Source organism: Patella vulgata, chromosome 7 (genome assembly GCF_932274485.2).
Source record: "Patella vulgata chromosome 7, xgPatVulg1.2, whole genome shotgun sequence".
NCBI lineage: Eukaryota > Metazoa > Mollusca > Gastropoda > Patellidae > Patella > Patella vulgata.
This window is the reverse complement of record NC_065885.2, coordinates 1,896,119-1,919,840: the sequence shown is the minus strand read 5'-3', so window position 1 is coordinate 1,919,840 and position 23,722 is coordinate 1,896,119. Positions and strand designations below refer to the sequence as shown.

The window sequence follows — 23,722 nt, the reverse complement described above, 5'->3', positions numbered from 1 at the left end:
TGACCTTTTTTGTAAAATTTTAATAGAAAGTCTAATCTATTCCTGACACCTGTTACCACTGTTTGTCGTGTAATTTGTACACGAGGAGCAGTCCATTTGCTGATGACACTATTTTGCTTGAATACACTATTTTGCCTATAACGTTTTTTAGGACTTCGAATTCTGTCTTATGGTTTGGATTGTTCGTACTTGGTTTTATTTTATTTGGTAGCATTCCCCCAAATAATAGAGCAATGGTCAAATATTGGTAGTACAGTCAAATATTGTATGTACTGTAACTATTATAAAACAAAATTCTTGTCTCGTAAGGTAAATGTCTTTTATCATATTTAGGAGAAATACTTTTGATGCAGGTTTTTTTAGACATATGTGCTATTACTGCTATCAGTGTTTCCCAATAAAGGTCTTGGTCAATTAGAATTCCAAGTAATTTTGCGGTAGTAACCATCTCAATTTTCTCACCATGACGTGATAAAGTTAGGTTTTCAGATTTCTTTTGACGATATCAGCATTGATTTTGTTTTCGAGGGATTGATTACCATTCCATTGTTTTCACACCCTTTAGCAACCAAATAGAGATCATTTTGGAGATTATTGGCGATGGATACAATATATTTGTGTGAACAATGCAGGGTACTGTCATCCGCTAACAAATCTATCTGGCTTGATTCAATATTGAGTGGGAGATCATTTATAAAAAAAAATAATAGGAGAGGACCCAGGATCGACACTTCTGAAAACCTGCATTTGACTGTAGTAATTGAGGAGGTAATTGATCCTAAACAGACTGTTTGCTTCCGGTGTCAAGATATGATTCAATCAAAATTTGTGAATTTTTATCAAGTTTTTCGATAATAAGCTTGTGACCAATGAGATCAAATGCTTTGCTAAAATCAAAGATACACTATACCACTCATTGCACCATTATCGATAGCATGAAGCCAATTAGCTGTCATTCGGATTAGTGCAGTTGCACATGAATGACTTGAACTAAATTCAGATTGGTACGCATAAAGAACATTGAATGTTTCCAAATATTTCGATTTTTTTTTAAATTGTGGGGAGAATTGAGATTGGCCTATCTGCCTTGTCAACCACACTGTCCACATCTAGCTAGCAATATTTGCATATTTAAAGATTATAACAACTTACCGTTTGATAAGAAACTGAATCGTCACTTAACAAGTTTATAATCTGGTTCAAACATACGTTGATCCGGTTTCGTCTTTTCTTTTCAGCTAACAATTTTCGCCCTTTTCTAAAAGAAGTATAAGAACGAGATTCCATTAATAAAGTTTAAACAGGTAGATGTGTTAAGGTAGAATGTTTCATGTTTAACTGATGAATTATTGTTATTGTTGTTTATTAAAGATTTAACGTCCAATACATTAAATATGATATTATGGACAGGTTGATTTAATTAAACTATTTACATTTAATGGGTTTAAAATTGGTAAAAACATACGATACAAAGGTCCGTGTATTTCAAAGGTATCCTTAAAATTGGTAAAAACACAACATAAAAAGTCCTTGTATAATTAAAAAAAAAAGTCAATTTAAAGCACACTTATAAAATAGCTGTCGTGATAAGAGAGGGCGTGTCATCTTCTTCCTTTGTCATAATAAAAACATGTTAAAACAGGAGATCCAGCTGACTAAAGTTTGGCGTCATCAGTGCGGGTAGAAACAAACCCGTGGGGAAAAAAATCCGCTTGCGTTATGTGAAAAAGCGAAGTGCTCGCAGTAGAAACCACATAGCTGGACCCGAGCATTATTTACATATTAAAAACTGTTCGTCCAATAAGTTCCATAGGGTTAAAAGTTAGTTAAAGTCTTCTAATATGGTTCACAGCGCCAGGGATTAAAAGTTAAGGTCATTCCATTAGAATTATTTAGAAATCAAATATTTTATACCATTCCTCCACATAACTGTAAACAATAATACCACGTGTCTACTCGACGTCATTGAAGCATGCCGTTACAATCAGCCAATCAGTGACGTTAATAGCGTATCGGCACGCAAATCGATTAGGCGCGAGGCAGATGTTAGGATCATCCTAATTGTCTGGCACAATCTAGTAAACGAGATTAATGGAGAAAGTTCGCGTGACACTTGGCGTGTGTTGAAGATATGACATCAAGTAGATGATTATTATAACGGTATTTATAAAGCTGATAACAAGACAGTCTGTTAGTTAACTTTATATTATCAAAAAACAGGTGCGCGTATATAATGAAACTAATTTGATACCCTCTTAAACTTTCTTTCAAATTAAATTTGTTTAGTCTAAGAAAGACAATTTGGGGCGAGAAAATCCACGATTGGGTTTTCTGCTTTCTAAAATTCAAATCCTTTATGGGGGTTTTCAACTTTTCAGTCTTCACTGGATAACCATTTACATAGGTAAAACTATATTTTACATAAATGATCTGACATACTACTGCGACATCGCTTTTAATAGACTTTCATTTTATTCAACTTTATACAGGTGTTCTCGGTAAGTAATTGGAAATATTAAAATTCTCTTTTGAATCAAGGTTAGATAATTCTGATATGATTTGATTGGATTAATTTCAACCTCTGCCTTAAGTTTTAATTTTCTTTCTGGGGTTTTCACTATGCTGGTATTAGGGTGTCATTTATGATATAGAATAGTAACCTTTACTTAATAAAAACTAGGGAACCCCTATTTAAACAGTACTAACAATATATGTAGATATCCATCTGTTGAAGTGTTACATTCTGGATTGATATAATTATAGCAGGAGGGATGGTATCATTAACTGTTAGGTTGGGTGGATATCTATTGAAGTGTTATATACTGAAATTTATCAGGAGGGATGGTATCATTAACTGTTAGATTGATAAAATTAAATAGAATGTGACATTTGAATTAGATTAGATTAAGTAGATTTAAACGAGGTTAGATTTAGACACCTAGACTATGATATTGGTGATAGGGTTGATTAATTAGTCCATAGATCCAATTAATCCTCGGGATATTTAACAGTTTTAAGTATTGATCTGTAAAATGATTAAGTGAGTTGGTTTGAAACACGGTGATGAGATTCTAGGTCGGTACACGGTCTAGCTTTTTTCTGTGTATTGCATAGTCATTAAACAGAAACTAATTTTGTGGTTACAGAATCGAAGTTTTTTTTCTAGTGATATCTAGATACAATAGGAAGTTTGTTTATACTTAAAGAATTGATATCAGCAGAGGAAGATGGTCCCAGGAAAAGATATATGTAGACCCCTTTCTCACAACCTATTAAATTATCACACTTGGCGGTTATCGTGATAGCAGTTCAATAACGGATATCCCTATGTAACGGTATTTTGTTGTCATTTTACATAATGAATTGATTTTCCCGGACACACAAAAGTGGCTGAGTATCGTCAAATACTCTTTGAAGCCTTGTGTCTAGTGGACGTTAAACCCCATTTCTCACGCCTGATCATTTCATACCCCTATACATAATTAGTAGAAATTAGAAAGGTAACGGACGTATAACATAGCTAATATATATCCGCTTAATTTTTAATTTGATATCAGACTTCCCGAAGCGTCTTTTATTTCTGCATCGTCTACTATATCGCGTCTTAATTAATAATCCTACAACTTTAACATAAATAAGGCTATCCAAGCTAGGTCTACAGTATATGAATGCAAATCTTAAACACACAGGTGTTTTGTGTTCGTAGAATCCTATTGTACCTTGCTGCATAATCGAGATTCTGGTACCGTATTGGCAAACCTCAATGGTACTGGTATGTCCAATGTCAACGATTCTGGAAATTGCCAGTGGCTAACCTCAGTGATTCTGATATTTACAGTGGTTAACCTCAGTGATTCTGATAGTGATTCTGATATTTACAGTGGCTAAACTCAGTGATTCTGATATTTACAAAACTCAGTGATTCTGATATTTACAGTGGCTAACCTCAGTGATTCTGGTATTTCCAAAGGCGAATCTCAATGATTCTGATATTTACAGTGGCTACCCTCAATGATCCTGGAAATTTCCAGTGGCTAACCTCAGTGATTCTGGTATTTCCAGTGGCTAACCTCAGTGATTCTGATAATTCGAAATGACTTCTCGCAAGTTGACAACAATAAATAACAATGGATTCAGAAATATTTAAAGATATCAAACTTTAATAATAAAACAAAAACTTAACAAAGAAAACAATTTCAAGTAATACAAATCAAAATCAACAAATAAATAATATCAATGTAATATAATATTGTCTATTTAGCAACTATTCTTATTGTTTATATACATTGTTGTCAATAATATTGTCTATTTTACTAATAATTCCAAACATTGTTCCCTATATTCACTGGGGTTGAAAGTCAAAGTTAAATAATTTCAATATTTTGTATTCGCCACTACCCATCTACTTTGTATTGACCAAGGTCTCCAAACACGACTGTTATTGTTCATAGTATTGTTACTAATAAAACTGTTCTTGTTTTTATTACAGTCTAAAGTCACATTGCTGTTTTCCACACACCTGGTCTGTTGGTATTTACCAAGGTCTCCAAACACTACTGTTATTGTTTATAATATTATTATTACTAATAAAACTGTTATTGTTATTATTAGAGTCTACTGTTGTATTCACCAAGGTCTCCAAACACTACTGTTATTGTTAATAATATTATTATTACTAATAAAACTGTTATTGTTATTATTAGAGTCTACTGTTGTTTCAGTTTTAATATTTTGTCTATAATTATGTCCATCTAATGGTACTGCTAATGATGGGTTATAATTAATATACCTTTGGTTTTCACTTCTAAATGAATATTGTCCATTTATACTTGTTAATATTCCAGGATATTGAACAGAATTTATATTACTGTTATAATGTGTTGATTGGATATTGCGAGACACGTGTTGAATCAAAGCATATTTCACATTGTCAGACACTTCCGTTACTCCCCCTAAAAATGACGTCATTTCCTGGAAACATCGAGTAAATCCTTTTTGATATTTGATTTCTTTTTCTCTTGGAGATGAATATTTAGTTTTCTTGATGAACTCAACTGCAGATTCCAGAATGTCCGCCTTTTCCATTTTATTATCATCAAGTTCCTAAAAGGTTAGAAAAAAACAGTTCATGAGATTTGATAAACAAATACATCCACTGTTTTAAAATAATATAATTTTATTTAGAATGCTGACATAGTAAATTTCTGTCTGAACTGAATAGTATAACAACTTACGATTCATGAAAAAAGTAATCCCGTTTTATTAACCGAGTTTAATTTGATTTATAATGTTGAATAAGTACAAGGAAGAGATTATAACAACTTACCCTTTCAGAAAAAACTGAATCGTCACATAACAAGTTTTTAATCTGGTTCAAACATTCGTTAATTCTGTTTCGTCTTTTCTTTTCTGCCAACAATTTTCGACCCTTTCTAAAAGAAGTATAAGATTGCGATTCCATGATTTAAAGTTTAAACAGGTAGATGTGTTCAGGTAGAATGTTTCAAGTTTGACTGATAAATTATTTAGACATAGATATTTTATACCATTCCTTCACATAACTGTAAACAATAATACCACGTGTCTACTCGACGCCATTGAAGCATGCCGTTACAATCAGCCAATCTGTGACGTTGATAGTGTATCGGCACGCGAGTAGATTAGGCTCGAGACAGATGTTAGGATCATCCTAATTGTCTGGCACAATCTTGCAGACGAGATTAATGGAGAAAGTTAGCGTGACACTTGGCGTGTGTTGAAGATATGACATCAAGTAGATGATTATTATAACGGTATTTATAAAGTTGATAACAAGACAGTCTGTTAGTAAACTTTATATTATCAAAAAACAGGTGCGCGTATATAATGAAACTAATTTGATACCCTCTTAAACTTTCTTTCAAATTAAATTTGTTTAGTCTAAGAAAGACAATTTGGGGCGAGAAAATCCACGATTGGGTTTTCTGCTTTCTAAAATTCAAATCCTTTATGGGGGTTTTCAACTTTTCAGTCTTCACTGGATAACCATTTACATAGGTAAAACTATATTTTACATAAATGATCTGACATACTACTGCGACATCGCTTTTAATAGACTTTCATTTTATTCAACTTTATACAGGTGTTCTCGGTAAGTAATTGGAAATATTAAAATTCTCTTTTGAATCAAGGTTAGATAATTCTGATATGATTTGATTGGATTAATTTCAACCTCTGCCTTAAGTTTTAATTTTCTTTCTGGGGTTTTCACTATGCTGGTATTAGGGTGTCATTTATGATATAGAATAGTAACCTTTACTTAATAAAAACTAGGGAACCCCTATTTAAACAGTACTAACAATATATGTAGATATCCATCTGTTGAAGTGTTACATTCTGGATTGATATAATTATAGCAGGAGGGATGGTATCATTAACTGTTAGGTTGGGTGGATATCTATTGAAGTGTTATATACTGAAATTTATCAGGAGGGATGGTATCATTAACTGTTAGATTGATAAAATTAAATAGAATGTGACATTTGAATTAGATTAGATTAAGTAGATTTAAACGAGGTTAGATTTAGACACCTAGACTATGATATTGGTGATAGGGTTGATTAATTAGTCCATAGATCCAATTAATCCTCGGGATATTTAACAGTTTTAAGTATTGATCTGTAAAATGATTGAGTGAGTTGGTTTGAAACACGGTGATGAGATTCTAGGTCGGTACACGGTCTAGTTTTTTTCTGTGTATTGCATAGTCATTAAACAGAAACTAGTTTTGTGGTTACAGAATCGAAGTTTTTTTTTCTAGTACAATAGGAAGTTTGTTTATACTTAAAGAATTGATATCAGCAGAGGAAGATGGTCCCAGGAAAAGATATATCTAGACCCCTTTCTCACAACCTATTAAATTATCACAGTTGGCGGTTATCGTGATAGCAGTTCAATAACAGATATCCCTATGTAATGGTATTTAATCCTTGAGTGGCATTTAGCGATTGAACACATTAAAAACACAACACAGTTTATATGGAAATACAATCACTGGTTTATAAGTATAGCACGACGTTTCGACAAGTATTCTCTTATCGTTATCAAGCACAAATGATGAAGAGAATACTTGTCGAAACGTCGTGCTATACTTATAAACCAGTGATTGTATTTCCATATAAACTGTGTTATGTTTTTAATGGTATTTTGTTGTCATTTTACATAATGAATTGATTTTCCCGGACACACAAAAGTGGCTGAGTATCGTCAAATACTCTTTGAAGCCTTGTGTCGAGTGGACGTTAAACCCCATGTCTCACGCCTGATCATTTCATACCCCTATACATATTTAGTAGAAATTAGAAAGGTAACGGACGTATAACATAGCTAATATATATCCGCTTAATTTTTAATTTGATATCAGACTTCCCGAAGCGTCTTTTATTTCTGCATCGTCCACTATATCGCGTCTTAGTTAATAATCCTACAACTTTAACATAAATAAGGCTATCCAAGCTAGGTCTACAGTATATGAATGCAAATCTTAAACACACAGGTGTTTTGTGTTCGTAGAATCCTATTGTACCTTGCTGCATAATCGAGATTCTGGTACAGTATTGGCAAACCTCAATGGTTCTGGTATGTCCAATGTCAACGATTCTGGAAATTGCCAGTGGCTAACCTCAGTGATTCTGATATTTACAGTGGCTAAACTCAGTGATTCTGATATTTACAGTGGCTAACCTCAGTGATTCTGGTATTTCCAAAGGCGAATCTCAATGATTCTGATAATTACAGTGGCTACCCTCAATGATCCTGGAAATTTCCAGTGGCTAACCTCAGTGATTCTGGTATTTCCAGTGGCTAACCTCAGTGATTCTGGTATTTCCAGTGGCTAACCTCAGTGATTCTGATAATTCGAAATGACTTCTCGCAAGTTGACAACAATGAATAACAATGGATTCAGAAATATTTAAAGATATCAAACTTTAATAATAAAACAAAAACTTAACAAAGAAAACAATTTCAAGTAATACAAATCAAAATCAACAAATAAATAATATCAATGTAATATAATATTGTCTATTTAGCAACTATTCTTATTGTTTATATACATTGTTGTCAATAATATTGTCTATTTTACTAATAATTCCAAACATTGTTCCCTATATTCACTGGGGTTGAAAGTCACAGTTAAATAATTTCAATATTTTGTATTCGCCACTACCCATCTACTTTGTATTGACCAAGGTCTCCAAACACGACTGTTATTGTTCATAGTATTGTTACTAATAAAACTGTTCTTGTTTTTATTACAGTCTAAAGTCACATTGCTGTTTTCCACACACCTGGTCTGTTGGTATTTACCAAGGTCTCCAAACACTACTGTTATTGTTTATAATATTATTATTACTAATAAAACTGTTATTGTTATTATTAGAGTCTACTGTTGTATTCACCAAGGTCTCCAAACACTACTGTTATTGTTAATAATATTATTATTACTAATAAAACTGTTATTGTTATTATTAGAGTCTACTGTTGTTTCAGTTTTAATATTTTGTCTATAATTATGTCCATCTAATGGTACTGCTAATGATGGGTTATAATTAATATACCTTTGGTTTTCACTTCTAAATGAATATTGTCCATTTATACTTGTTAATATTCCAGGATATTGAACAGAATTTATATTACTGTTATAATGTGTTGATTGGATATTGCGAGACACGTGTTGAATCAAAGCATATTTCACATTGTCAGACACTTCCGTTACTCCGCCTAAAAATGACGTCATTTCCTGGAAACATCGAGTAAATCCTTTTTGATATTTGATTTGTTCTCTTGGAGATGAATATTTAGTTTTCTTGATGAACTCAACTGCAGATTCCAGAATGTCCGCCTTTTCCATTTTATTATCATCAAGTTCCTAAAAGGTTAGAAAAAAACAATTCATGAGATTTGATAAACAAATACATCCACTGTTTTAAAATCATATAATTTTATTTAGAATGCTGACATAGTAAATTTCTGTCTGAACTGAATAGTATAACAACTTACGATTCATGAAAAAAGTAATCCCGTTTTATTAACCGAGTTTAATTTGATTTATAATGTTGAATAAGTACAAGGAAGAGATTATAACAACTTACCCTTTGAGAAAAAACTGAATCGTCACATAACAAGTTTTTAATCTGGTTCAAACATTCGTTAATTCTGTTTCGTCTTTTCTTTTCTGCCAACAATTTTCGACCCTTTCTAAAAGAAGTATAAGATTGCGATTCCATGATTTAAAGTTTAAACAGGTAGATGTGTTCAGGTAGAATGTTTCAAGTTTGACTGATAAATTATTTAGACATAGATATTTTATACCATTCCTTCACATAACTGTAAACAATAATACCACGTGTCTACTCGACGCCATTGAAGCATGCCGTTACAATCAGCCAATCTGTGACGTTGATAGTGTATCGGCACGCGAGTAGATTAGGCTCGAGACAGATGTTAGGATCATCCTAATTGTCTGGCACAATCTTGCAGACGAGATTAATGGAGAAAGTTAGCGTGACACTTGGCGTGTGTTGAAGATATGACATCAAGTAGATGATTATTATAACGGTATTTATAAAGTTGATAACAAGACAGTCTGTTAGTAAACTTTATATTATCAAAAAACAGGTGCGCGTATATAATGAAACTAATTTGATACCCTCTTAAACTTTCTTTCAAATTAAATTTGTTTAGTCTAAGAAAGACAATTTGGGGCGAGGAAAATCCACGATTGGGTTTTCTGCTTTCTAAAATTCAAATCCTTTATGGGGGTTTTCAACTTTTCAGTCTTCACTGGATAACCATTTACATAGGTAAAACTATATTTTACATAAATGATCTGACATACTACTGCGACATCGCTTTTAATAGACTTTCATTTTATTCAACTTTATACAGGTGTTCTCGGTAAGTAATTGGAAATATTAAAATTCTCTTTTGAATCAAGGTTAGATAATTCTGATATGATTTGATTGAATTAATTTCAACCTCTGCCTTAAGTTTTAATTTTCTTTCTGGGGTTTTCACTATGCTGGTATTAGGGTGTCATTTATGATATAGAATAGTAACCTTTACTTAATAAAAACTAGGGAACCCCTATTTAAACAGTACTAACAATATATGTAGATATCCATCTGTTGAAGTGTTACATTCTGGATTGATATAATTATAGCAGGAGGGATGGTATCATTAACTGTTAGGTTGGGTGGATATCTATTGAAGTGTTATATACTGAAATTTATCAGGAGGGATGGTATCATTAACTGTTAGATTGATATAATTAAATAGAATGTGACATTTGAATTAGATTAGATTAAGTAGATTTAAACGAGGTTAGATTTAGACACCTAGACTATGATATTGGTGATAGGGTTGATTAATTAGTCCATAGATCCAATTAATCCTCGGGATATTTAACAGTTTTAAGTATTGATCTGTAAAATGATTGAGTGAGTTGGTTTGAAACACGGTGATGAGATTCTAGGTCGGTACACGGTCTAGCTTTTTTCTGTGTATTGCATAGTCATTAAACAGAAACTAGTTTTGTGGTTACAGAATCGAAGTTTTTTTTTTCTAGTACAATAGGAAGTTTGTTTATACTTAAAGAATTGATATCAGCAGAGGAAGATGGTCCCAGGAAAATATATATCTAGACCCCTTTCTCACAACCTATTAAATTATCACACTTGGCGGTTATCGTGATAGCAGTTCAATAACAGATATCCCTATGTAATGGTATTTAATCCTTGAGTGGCATTTAGCGATTGAACACATTAAAAACACAACACAGTTTATATGGAAATACAATCACTGGTTTATAAGTATAGCACGACGTTTCGACAAGTATTCTCTTATCGTTATCAAGCACAAATGATGAAGAGAATACTTGTCGAAACGTCGTGCTATACTTATAAACCAGTGATTGTATTTCCATATAAACTGTGTTATGTTTTTAATGGTATTTTGTTGTCATTTTACATAATGAATTGATTTTCCCGGACACACAAAAGTGGCTGAGTATCGTCAAATACTCTTTGAAGCCTTGTGTCGAGTGGACGTTAAACCCCATTTCTCACGCCTGATCATTTCATACCCCTATACATATTTAGTAGAAAGTAGAAAGGTAACGGACGTATAACATAGCTAATATATGCGCTTAATTTTTAATTTGATATCAGACTTCCCGAAGCGTCTTTTATTTCTGCATCGTCCACTATATCGCGTCTTAATTAATAATCCTACAACTTTAACATAAATAAGGCTATCCAAGCTAGGTCTACAGTATATGAATGCAAATCTTAAACACACAGGTGTTTTGTGTTCGTAGAATCCTATTGTACCTTGCTGCATAATCGAGATTCTGGTACCGTATTGGCAAACCTCAATGGTTCTGGTATGTCCAATGTCAACGATTCTGGAAATTGCCAGTGGCTAAACTCAGTGATTCTGATATTTACAGTGGTTAACCTCAGTGATTCTGATATTTCCAAAGGCGAATCTCAATGATTCTGATATTTACAGTGGCTACCCTCAATGATCCTGGAAATTTACAGTGGCTAACCTCAGTGATTCTGGTATTTCCAGTGGCTAACCTCAGTGATTCTGATAATTCGAAATGACTTCTGGCAAGTTGACAACAATAAATAACAATGGATTCAGAAATATTTAAAGATACCAAACTTTAATAATAAAACAAAAACTTAACAAAGAAAACAATTTCAAGTAATACAAATCAAAATCAACAAATAAATAATATCAATGTAATATAATATTCTCTATTTAGCAACTATTCTTATTGTTTATATACATTGTTGTCAATAATATTGTCTATTTTACTAATAATTCCAAACATTGTTCCCTATATTCACTGGGGTTGAAAGTCACAGTTAAATAATTTCAATATTTTGTATTCGCCACTACCCATCTACTTTGTATTGACCAAGGTCTCCAAACACGACTGTTATTGTTCGTAGTATTGTTACTAATAAAACTGTTCTTGTTTTTATTACAGTCTAAAGTCACATTGCTGTTTTCCACACACCTGGTCTGTTGGTATTTACCAAGGTCTCCAATCACTACTGTTATTGTTTATAATATTATTATTACTAATAAAACTGTTATTGTTATTATTAGAGTCTACTGTTGTATTCACCAAGGTCTCCAAACACTACTGTTATTGTTAATAATATTATTATTACTAATAAAACTGTTATTGTTATTATTAGAGTCTACTGTTGTTTCAGTTTTAATATTTTGTCTATAATTATGTCCATCTAATGGTACTGCTAATGATGGGTTATAATTAATATACCTTTGGTTTTCACTTCTAAATGAATATTGTCCATTTATACTTGTTGATATTCCAGGATATTGAACAGAATTTATATTACTGTTATAATGTGTTGATTGGATATTGCGAGACACGTGTTGAATCAAAGCATATTTCACATTGTCAGACACTTCCATTACTCCGCCTAAAAATGACGTCATTTCCTGGAAACATCGAGTAAATCCTTTTTGATATTTGATTTGTTCTTCTCTTGGAGATGAATATTTAGTTTTCTTGATGAACTCAACTGCAGATTCCAGAATGTCCGCCTTTTCCATTTTATTATCATCAAGTTCCTAAAAGGTTAGAAAAAAACAATTCATGAGATTTGATATACAAATACATCCACTGTTTTAAAATAATATAATTTTATTTAGAATGCTGACATAGTAAATTTCTGTCTGAACTGAATAGTATAACAACTTACGATTCATGAAAAAAGTAATCCCGTTTTATTAACCGAGTTTAATTTGATTTATAATGTTGAATAAGTACAAGGAAGAGATTATAACAACTTACCCTGTGAGACAAAACTGAATCGTCACATAACAAGTTTTTAATCTGGTTCAAACATTCGTTAATTCTGTTTCGTCTTTTCTTTTCTGCCAACAATTTTCGACCCTTTCTAAAAGAAGTATAAGATTGCGATTCCATGATTTAAAGTTTAAACAGGTAGATGTGTTCAGGTAGAATGTTTCAAGTTTGACTGATAAATTATTTAGACATAGATATTTTATACCATTCCTTCACATAACTGTAAACAATAATACCACGTGTCTACTCGACGCCATTGAAGCATGCCGTTACAATCAGCCAATCTGTGACGTTGATAGTGTATCGGCACGCGAGTAGATTAGGCTCGAGACAGATGTTAGGATCATCCTAATTGTCTGGCACAATCTTGCAGACGAGATTAATGGAGAAAGTTAGCGTGACACTTGGCGTGTGTTGAAGATATGACATCAAGTAGATGATTATTATAACGGTATTTATAAAGTTGATAACAAGACAGTCTGTTAGTAAACTTTATATTATCAAAAAACAGGTGCGCGTATATAATGAAACTAATTTGATACCCTCTTAAACTTCTTTCAAATTAAATTTGTTTAGTCTAAGAAAGACAATTTGGGGCGAGAAAATCCACGATTGGGTTTTCTGCTTTCTAAAATTCAAATCCTTTATGGGGGTTTTCAACTTTTCAGTCTTCACTGGATAACCATTTACATAGGTAAAACTATATTTTACATAAATGATCTGACATACTACTGCGACATCGCTTTTAATAGACTTTCATTTTATTCAACTTTATACAGGTGTTCTCGGTAAGTAATTGGAAATATTAAAATTCTCTTTTGAATCAAGGTTACATAATTCTGATATGATTTGATTGGATTAATTTCAACCTCTGCCTTAAGTTTTAATTTTCTTTCTGGGGTTTTCACTATGCTGGTATTAGGGTGTCATTTATGATATAGAATAGTAACCTTTACTTAATAAAAACTAGGGAACCCCTATTTAAACAGTACTAACAATATATGTAGATATCCATCTGTTGAAGTGTTACATTCTGGATTGATATAATTATAGCAGGAGGGATGGTATCATTAACTGTTAGGTTGGGTGGATATCTATTGAAGTGTTATATACTGAAATTTATCAGGAAGGATGGTATCATTAACTGTTAGATTGATATAATTAAATAGAATGTGACATTTGAATTAGATTAGATTAAGTAGATTTAAACGAGGTTAGATTTAGACACCTAGACTATGATATTGGTGATAGGGTTGATTAATTAGTCCATCGATCCAATTAATCCTCGGGATATTTAACAGTTTTAAGTATTGATCTGTAACATGATTGAGTGAGTTGGTTTGAAACACGGTGATGAGATTCTAGGTCGGTACACGGTCCAGCTTTTTTCTGTGTATTGCATAGTGATTAAACAGAAACTAGTTTTGTGGTTACAGAATCGAAGTTTTTTTTTCTAGTACAATAGGAAGTTTGTTTATACTTAAAGAATTGATATCAGCAGAGGAAGATGGTCCCAGGAAAAGATATATCTAGACCCCTTTCTCACAACCTATTAAATTATCACACTTGGCGGTTATCGTGATAGCAGTTCAATAACGGATATCCCTATGTAATGGTATTTTGTTGTCATTTTACATAATGAATTGATTTTCCCGGACACACAAAAGTGGCTGAGTATCGTCAAATACTCTTTGAAGCCTTGTGTCGAGTGGACGTTAAACCTCATTTCTCACGCCTGATCATTTCATACCCCTATACATATTTAGTAGAAATTAGAAAGGTAACGGACGTATAACATAGCTAATATATATCCGCTTAATTTTTAATTTGATATCAGACTTCCCGAAGCGTCTTTTATTTCTGCATCGTCCACTATATCGCGTCTTAGTTAATAATCCTACAACTTTAACATAAATAAGGCTATCCAAGCTAGGTCTACAGTATATGAATGCAAATCTTAAACACACAGGTGTTTTGTGTTCGTAGAATCCTATTGTACCTTGCTGCATAATCGAGATTCTGGTACAGTATTGGCAAACCTCAATGGTTCTGGTATGTCCAATGTCAACGATTCTGGAAATTGCCAGTGGCTAACCTCAGTGATTCTGATATTTACAGTGGTTAACCTCAGTGATTCTGATATTTACAGTGGCTAAACTCAGTGATTCTGGAAATTTCCAGTGGCTAACCTCAGTGATTCTGGTATTTCCAGTGGCTAACCTCAGTGATTCTGATAATTCGAAATGACTTCTCGCAAGTGATTCCAAAGGCGAATCTCAATGATTCTGATATTTACAGTGGCTACCCTCAATGATCCTGGGAATTTCCAGTGGCTAACCTCAGTGATTCTGGTATTTCCAGTGGCTAACCTCAGTGATTCTGATAATTCGAAATGACTTCTCGCAAGTTGACGACAATAAATAACAATGGATTCAGAAATATTTAAAGATATCAAACTTTAATAATAAAACAAAAACTTAACAAAGAAAACAATTTCAAGTAATACAAATCAAAATCAACAAATAAATAATATCAATGTAATATAATATTCTCTATTTAGCAACTATTCTTATTGTTTATATACATTGTTGTCAATAATATTGTCTATTTTACTAATATTTCCAAACATTGTTCCCTATATTCACTAGGGTTGAAAGTCACAGTTAAATAATTTCAATATTTTGTATTCGCCACTACCCATCTACTTTGTATTGACCAAGGTCTCCAAACACGACTGTTATTGTTCGTAATAGTATTGTTACTAATAAAACTGTTCTTGTTTTTATTACAGTCTAAAGTCACATTGCTGTTTTCCACACACCTGGTCTGTTGGTATTTACCAAGGTCTCCAAACACTACTGTTATTGTTTATAATATTATTATTACTAATAAAACTGTTATTGTTATTATTAGAGTCTACTGTTGTTTCGGTTTTAATATTCTGTCTATAATTGTGTCTATCTAATGGTACTGCTAATGAATGGTTATATTTAATGTAATTCTGGTTTTCACTACTCGGTGAATATTGTTCATTTATATTTGTTGATATTCCAGGATATTGAACATAATTTATATTCCTGTTAAAATTGATTGATTGTATATTCCGAGATACGTGTTGAACTGTTATTGTTAATAATATTATTATTACTAATAAAACTGTTATTGTTATTATTAGAGTCTACTGTTGTTTCAGTTTTAATATTTTGTCTATAATTATGTCCATCTAATGGTACTGCTAATGATGGGTTATAATTAATATACCTTTGGTTTTCACTTCTAAATGAATATTGTCCATTTATATTTGTTGATATTCCAGGATATTGAACATAATTTATATTACTGTTATAATGTGTTGATTGGATATTGCGAGACACGTGTTGAATCAAAGCATATTTCACATTGTCAGACACTTCCGTTACTCCGCCTAAAAATGAAGTCATTTCATGGAAACATCGAGTAAATCCTTTTTGATATTTGATTTGTTCTTCTCTTGGAGATGAATATTTAGTTTTCTTGATGAACTCAACTGCAGATTCCAGAATGTCCGCCTTTTCCATTTTATTATCATCAAGTTCCTAAAAGGTTAGAAAAAACAATTCATGAGATTTGATAAACAAATACATCCACTGTTTTAAAATAATATAATTTTATTTAGAATGCTGACATAGTAAATTTATGTCTGAACTGAATAGTATAACAACTTACGATTCATGAAAAAAGTAATCCCGTTTTATTAACCGAGTTTAATTTGATTTATAATGTTGAATAAGTACAAGGAAGAGATTATAACAACTTACCCTTTGAGAAAAAACTGAATCGTCACATAACAAGTTTTTAATCTGGTTCAAACATTCGTTAATTCTGTTTCGTCTTTTCTTTTCTGCCAACAATTTTCGACCCTTTCTAAAAGAAGTATAAGATTGCGATTCCATGATTTAAAGTTTAAACAGGTAGATGTGTTCAGGTAGAATGTTTCAAGTTTGACTGATAAATTATATAGACATAGATATTTTATACCATTCCTTCACATAACTGTAAACAATAATACCACGTGTCTACTCGACGCCATTGAAGCATAACGTTACAATCAGCCAATCTGTGACGTTGATAGTGTATCGGCACGCGAGTAGATTAGGCTCGAGACAGATGTTAGGATCATCCTAATTGTCTGGCACAATCTTGCAGACGAGATTAATGGAGAAAGTTAGCGTGACACTTGGCGTGTGTTGAAGATATGACATCAAGTAGATGATTATTATAACGGTATGTCAGTAAACTGTATATTTATATATACATAGCAGGTGTTTTTCAGTCTTAGATTTTGAATGTGATGTTTTATCCGTCAATATGGACTAGACAATCTGAAACATATAAATATATTGAGATTTTATCTTTGTGTATCAGCTGTTGTCAATGTAATTTATTACGAAGATCTCATGTTTTTCTTACATTTACAACACATGTTACTCACTGCAAATTGAACACATTTTTTGTTTTCTTGTTTCATTTGCATCATGTAGATAATGAACCCGCAGCCTTTCCGGTTGTTCGAGTACAGATCGTTTATCAGATATAATTGATATACTGAAAGAGAATGCGACACTTGAATCAGATTAGATTAAGTAGATTTAAACGAGGTTAGATATAGACACCCAGGCTATAATATTGATGTAAGAATTGATTAATTGAGTCCTACAGTCCAATCAACCCGCAAGATATTTAACACCTTTATAGATTAGACCATCGAGGCTCGCAATTTGATTGTTGGTTGATCCTCAGGGGCCATTGAGACGCATTTGAACTCCGGATCAGGATGGCTCCTCATCACGTCCATTTGTACGATTAAAGTGTGCCACAATCTATAAATAGTTTTTGTACTACGTGTACTTATTAATGATTGCAATGTATTATTGCCTCTAAGACCTTTCGTGTCATAAAAAAATCCCAATTTGTCTTTGCACCGAACAGAATTAATGATACAGAGAGGAGTATAATATCCTATTACTACTGGAAATCTGAGTTCGCTGCTTTATAATAACAAAGAAAGGGGCTAACGTAAACGTGCACGGAATGAAATCGTGATATATATTCCTCTTACAGTAATGTCATTCAGGAGCCGCGGTGGCTCGGTGTGTAAGGCGCTTGCTCTCTAACCAGGACGTCTCGCTGTTGGCCTGGGGAATTTCCGGCTTTGTTGCCATTTGTTTGGGATACAGGAAGGAAAGCCTGACAAGGAAGTGCTTAGTCCTTCGTATACACATTGCTGTTGGAATTTAATTGTTATCCTAACAAACTGTCCCACATAGCACAATGTATGGCCTATGTTCGATTGGTACAGACAAGTGCTGCGTTAACCCATTTCATTTTATTTTAGTAACAGTATTGCCATTGAATCGGGCCATATTATAATATTAGAAACCTCCTTGAACAGGTCTGATCATATTTGCCTAACATAGTGCATTATTGGTCAAGATATGGTCCACGCTTAAAACTTGTTGTAATTCCTGCTTAATTATCCAATAAAATGAAAGGTTATTTTAATATTACATTATTGTTACCTAAAACTTCCTTAAATATCAAACAAGCTGCTTACACGAGCTTCATTCATAACCACATTCCTTCACGTCGTTGTTGACATTAACCAATCAGAAACCGTTTCATATAAATAGAGCGTTTTGATTGGTCGCATGGCAGGTGTACAGGTATGTATCGTCTGCTCCATAGTAGAAAATGTTAAAGTTGTTAGCGTGACACCTGGCGTTAGTAGCCGTCTTGACACCTGACTAGAAATACAACATACCTATAGTCATATAATTATTTAGCTTATCAGGTATGATCAGGTATTATCAGGTGTTATTCAATTAACCAATATTTCCTTCATTTGGAGCCTAGGAAAAGATATTAAATTTTACCTATTAAAATTGGTAAGTGTATAGAAATAACCATCTGAAATCAACCTGAAATTAACAAGATACCGATGGGATGTAATCATAAACTCACAGTGAGAATTATTTTCAATACAAAAAATAAGACTAAACTTTTTCAATTTGATTAGGCACAGAATACATAGCTAACAAAATCCTCGAAGTATACTTAGTGTTTGCGACTTAAAATGTCGGTCAACTAACATAGTGTCTAATAAATTGTTTTAGTGGCATTTAGTAACTGGATGAGAATAACACATGACACAATTATATGGAATACAAGTTACTTGAAGAGTTTATTACAGCGACGTTTCGACGAGCATTCTCCCGTCTTTATCAAGCAAAGAATGACCATCATAGTGCAATGAGGATATATATACAAAATATGGAACAAAGACAAACATCTATATACAATCAGAGATAATCATTTGGAAACCATCAAAGAGGTGGGTCTAGTGAACTATGTACAAAGAAAACATGGTAATAAAGGCAGCTAGATTGGTCGGTGACTAGGCTTTCACAGAACGAACCTACTAAGGGACCATATAGAGAAGCCATATTGTGAAACAACATGAGATTATCCGGTACAAATCAATTAGGCATTTAAAAAAAGTTGAATGCATGGTTTTAACAAAATTTGATATACATAAATTGTCTTTAAAAAATCCAGATTAATGAATATGTTTAAGAATTGTAAAAAAATATGAAAACTATAACATATAACGGGTATACAAAAAAAGGTTGAGTGAAGTTGTTAAGATAGACGTGAAAAGCATTGGGTGTTAAGAAATTCAATAAGTATATGTATAGTACTGAAAGTACAAAGTAATTATGCAAAAAAAAACAAAACAAGCCAACAGTGAGGCTGATGTCCCCCGCCGAAATTGCAAAATAAATAGATGACACATATTAATTAATCGCACATTTATTTTTTTCACTTAGTTTCATCACTCTCTATCAGATAGAATCAAGATTATCTTGTCCCAAACCATCGACAAATGAAATCGATTAGCTCTGCTTAGCTTCAGCTCGAAATGTTAATTATTGAACTCAGTCAAGACATTCACCTAATGAACATCTACATATACATCAAGTTTAAACATTCACCTAATAGACACCTATGCCAAGTTTGAACATTCTACCTCAATTAGAAGGAGAGTTATTGTGTTCCAAAGTTTCTACCAATCAAATTGCTTATCACTCTGCTTACCCTCAGCAAAAAATGTTCATTATCGAACTTAGTTAAGGTATTCATATAATAAATCTATACACCAAGTTTCATCAATCTCACTTAATTAGAACTAAAGTTATCGTGTCCCAAAGCATCAACCAATCAAATTGCTTATCTCTGCTTACCCTAAGCGGAAAATGCTCATCTTCGAACTCCATCAAGGCATTGACCTAATCAACACATACACCAAGTTTGAACATTCTAGCTCAATTAGGAAGAGAGTTATCGTGCCCCAAAGTATCAACCAATCAAATTGCTTATCTCTGCTTACCCTAAGCGGAAAATGCTCATCTTCGAACTCCATCAAGGCATTGACCTAATAAACACATACACCAAGTTTGAACATTCTAGCTCAATTAAAAGTTATCGTGTCCCAAAGCATCAACCAATCAAATTGCTTATCTCTGCTTACCCTAAGCGGAAAATGCTCATCTTCGAACTCCATCAAGGCATTGACCTAATCAACACATACACCAAGTTTGAACATTCTAGCCCAATTAGGAAGAGAGTTATCGTGTCCCAAAGCATCAATCAATCAAATTGCTTATCTCTGCTTACCCTAAGCGGAAAATGCTCATCTTCGAACTCCATCAAGGCATTGACCTAATAAACACATACACCAAGTTTGAACATTCTAGCTCAATTAGGAAGAGAGTTATTGTGTCCCAAAAAGTGTGACGGACAGACAGACGGACAGACAGACGGACGAACCCATTTTAATAGTCCCCTGCTTTCTTCGAAAGGCGGGGGACAAAAACATGTGAAGATTCATTTGCAAAAGCATTTTGAACATTGTGGAACAATTATGAACATAGGGCATACATGCTGTGAGAAATGAATAAAAGAAACCGTATTCATAAATATAAAAAATAATCAGGATTAATATTGTGAATGTAACTGTATGGGAAATAGGGGGCCTGTGGCTAACTAGTGTGAAGAAATTGATAAATGTCTTGGGGGGAATAACCGAGTGGTATACTACTTGATAAGACTGTCGTATGCCGAGAATCCTCGTCGAAACGTCGCTGTAATAAACTCTTTAAGTAACTTGTATTCCATATAATTGTGTCATGTGTTAACATAGTGTCTGTTTTCAAGCGGAGCTAGCTGTAAACAGTCAGTTAATCGAATGGAATAGAAAAGATGTTAGCTCCGCTTGAGAACATAAACTAAACTAGTTGACCGACATTTTAAGTCGGAAAGACTGAGCCTACTTCGAGGATTCTATTATCGTGTTTTATATCTTTATCTACAACACGTATTATTTTTATAAATTAACTCCCAATTTTGTGTGATGTTATTGTCTTTGTGTTTCGTGTCCTTCATGTACAGTAGTTACAGTAGTTATATAAATATATATTAATTCTCTCTAATCTTCTATACTAATATTTGTGACTGTCGTTTGTCTGTCTGTCTGTCTGTTCGGGTATAGCGGAGCTAACTATTGACAGCCAGTCAAACGAATGGAATGGAAAGGGAGTATAATTACACATCCAATATTTTGATCAGTATTAGACTAATAGATAGTAAATTACGTATACAGTGCTACGGTTCCTCTACACACGTTTTGAACAGGTTTTAATCCTCACTAGACATATGATTGATCGAGTTCTGACATTGTAAATGGTAAAATAACGTTTGAACTCTGTAAATGTTTAAGCACTTAATGAGACTCAATATTATGCAAGGAAAGTAGCAGAATTTGATTTTTATGGCGAAAATTACGGGAAGGAAAATGTCAAGTTGCTACTATTGACATATGGGTGTTTTCTTTTCATACTAAGAACACATCTATTCTCGTAGTAGATGGGTTTCTGACTGTGCTGAATTGTGGTTTTCATTTACGTTTTAAATACGTTTTCAAGGGAGATAAATACTGCAGAAAACGTAAAGATTATCCATTTGAATTAAAAGTTCAATATTGCAAGATATGTATATTTGTTTTAAGATATAAATATACCATAATTTTAAATTATTAGATTTGTTCACTGCATTGTTTCATGTTGAATATTAAACTATAAAATACAATTGATTTGATGTAAATATTCCTGTATAAATTGTTAACTTGAATCATATTTATAAGTAAACTTGTTTAAAGTGAGTCCGATTTCTTTCCAATCACGTTAGCTTTGCGCAGTGGCGGTACCATAGCCAGTGAGGAATTTCCGAGGCGTGGTTATTGCTAGTTGAAAACTATACCCAATACCCCGCGCTGACGACCTTTTGGTCGGCATGCGCAATTTTTGTCGGCTTCTACGGGAGCTAATTACGCAAACCAAAAGAGTGAATAGAGAGTATGTCGAGTTATTTGTTTTCGCTTTTTAATAACAATTCGTCTATTTCCTCATTTTTGCTGGTTGATTAACATCGGCATTTCGGTGCTTTGAGTTTCATTTAGGGATTGGGCACAATACAAACACAATTTGTATGGTGAAAATTCCCAATCACTGGTGTGTTTACATACAACTCGACGTTTCGACGTGTGTTCTCTTACCAAGCTTGGAAACACGCATCTCTTTTCTTCTCCTTGTCTGTTCGTGGAATTCTTGTTCCTTTGTGGCAGCTTAGTATCAGAACGTTGCTTACAGCGTGTATAATTGTATAACCATGATTCTAGTATTTCAAGTGACGAACCTCGAACAGTAAGACGTTAAACTAAATTTAATTTCAATGATTCGCGTATTTTGCAAATACCTTGTATCAAAGTGACAACAATAAATAACAAATGATTGATAAATATATCACAGTTTAATAATAAAATATTTTAATACAAAAACTTAACAAAGATAGGAATTTCAAGTAATAACAATCAAAATCAACAAATAAATAATATCTATAAAATAATATTGTCTATTTACTAAGGTTTTTAAACATTATTGGTCTTATAATATACCCCCGGGTCTAGAATTACAGGGAAATAATTGAAACATAATAAGTACTACTCATTACCGGGTTGTCGCGTTAAGTCATGTCACATTATTTTGTTGTTCATAATACTATTTTTTCTCCAACAAATGTTTGTATTCACCAAGGTCTCCAAACACTACTGTTATTGCTAATATTATTATTACTAATAAAACTGTTATTGTTATTATTAGAGTCCACTGTTGTATTCACCAAGGTCTCCAAACACTACTGTTATTGCTAATATTATTACTTATAGAACTGTTATTGTTATTATTAGAGTCCACTGTTGTTTCAGTTTTAATATTCTGTCTATAATTGTGTCTATCTAATGGTACTGCTAATGAAGGGTTATATTTAATGTAATTCTGGTTTTCACGTCTGGGTGAATATTGTTCATTTATACGTGTTGATATTCCAGGATATTGAAGATAATTTGTATTCCTGTTATAATGTGCTGATTGGATATGTCTAGACACGTGTTGAATCAGAGAATATTTAACATTGTCCGAAACTTCCGTTACATCGCTTAAAAATGACGTCATTTCCTGGAAACATCGAGTAAATCCTTTCTGATATTTGATTTGATCTTCTCTTGGAGAACTTTGACATGGATATTTAATTTTCTTGATGAACTCAACTGCAGATTCCAGAATGTCCGCCTTTTCCATTTTATTATGATCAAGTTTCTAAAAAATTAAATAAAAATTATTTATGAAATTTGACAAACAAATACATCCACTGTTTTAAAAGAACAATATTTAATTTAAA

General features: G+C 32.8%; 1 protein-coding gene and 1 non-coding gene across 2 annotated transcripts; one reads left to right on the top strand and one right to left on the bottom strand.

The window, feature by feature from the left end:
- Nucleotides 1-5,037: 5,037 nt before the first annotated feature.
- On the bottom strand, nucleotides 5,038-5,461 carry LOC126828132 (enhancer of split m7 protein-like; the record flags this gene model as incomplete). The annotated part of the gene is made up of 2 exons (XM_050557713.1): nucleotides 5,327-5,461; nucleotides 5,038-5,103 (listed from the first exon to the last, which is right to left on the bottom strand). Coding segments are annotated over exons 1-2 (201 nt in total), but the record flags the coding sequence as incomplete, so codon positions are not given.
- Nucleotides 5,462-22,172: 16,711 nt separating this feature from the next.
- Nucleotides 22,173-22,309, top strand: LOC126828933 (U4 spliceosomal RNA). Its single transcript, XR_007683314.1, has one exon. It is a non-coding gene; the product is annotated as a U4 spliceosomal RNA (small nuclear RNA).
- The last annotated feature ends 1,413 nt before the right edge of the window (nucleotides 22,310-23,722 follow it).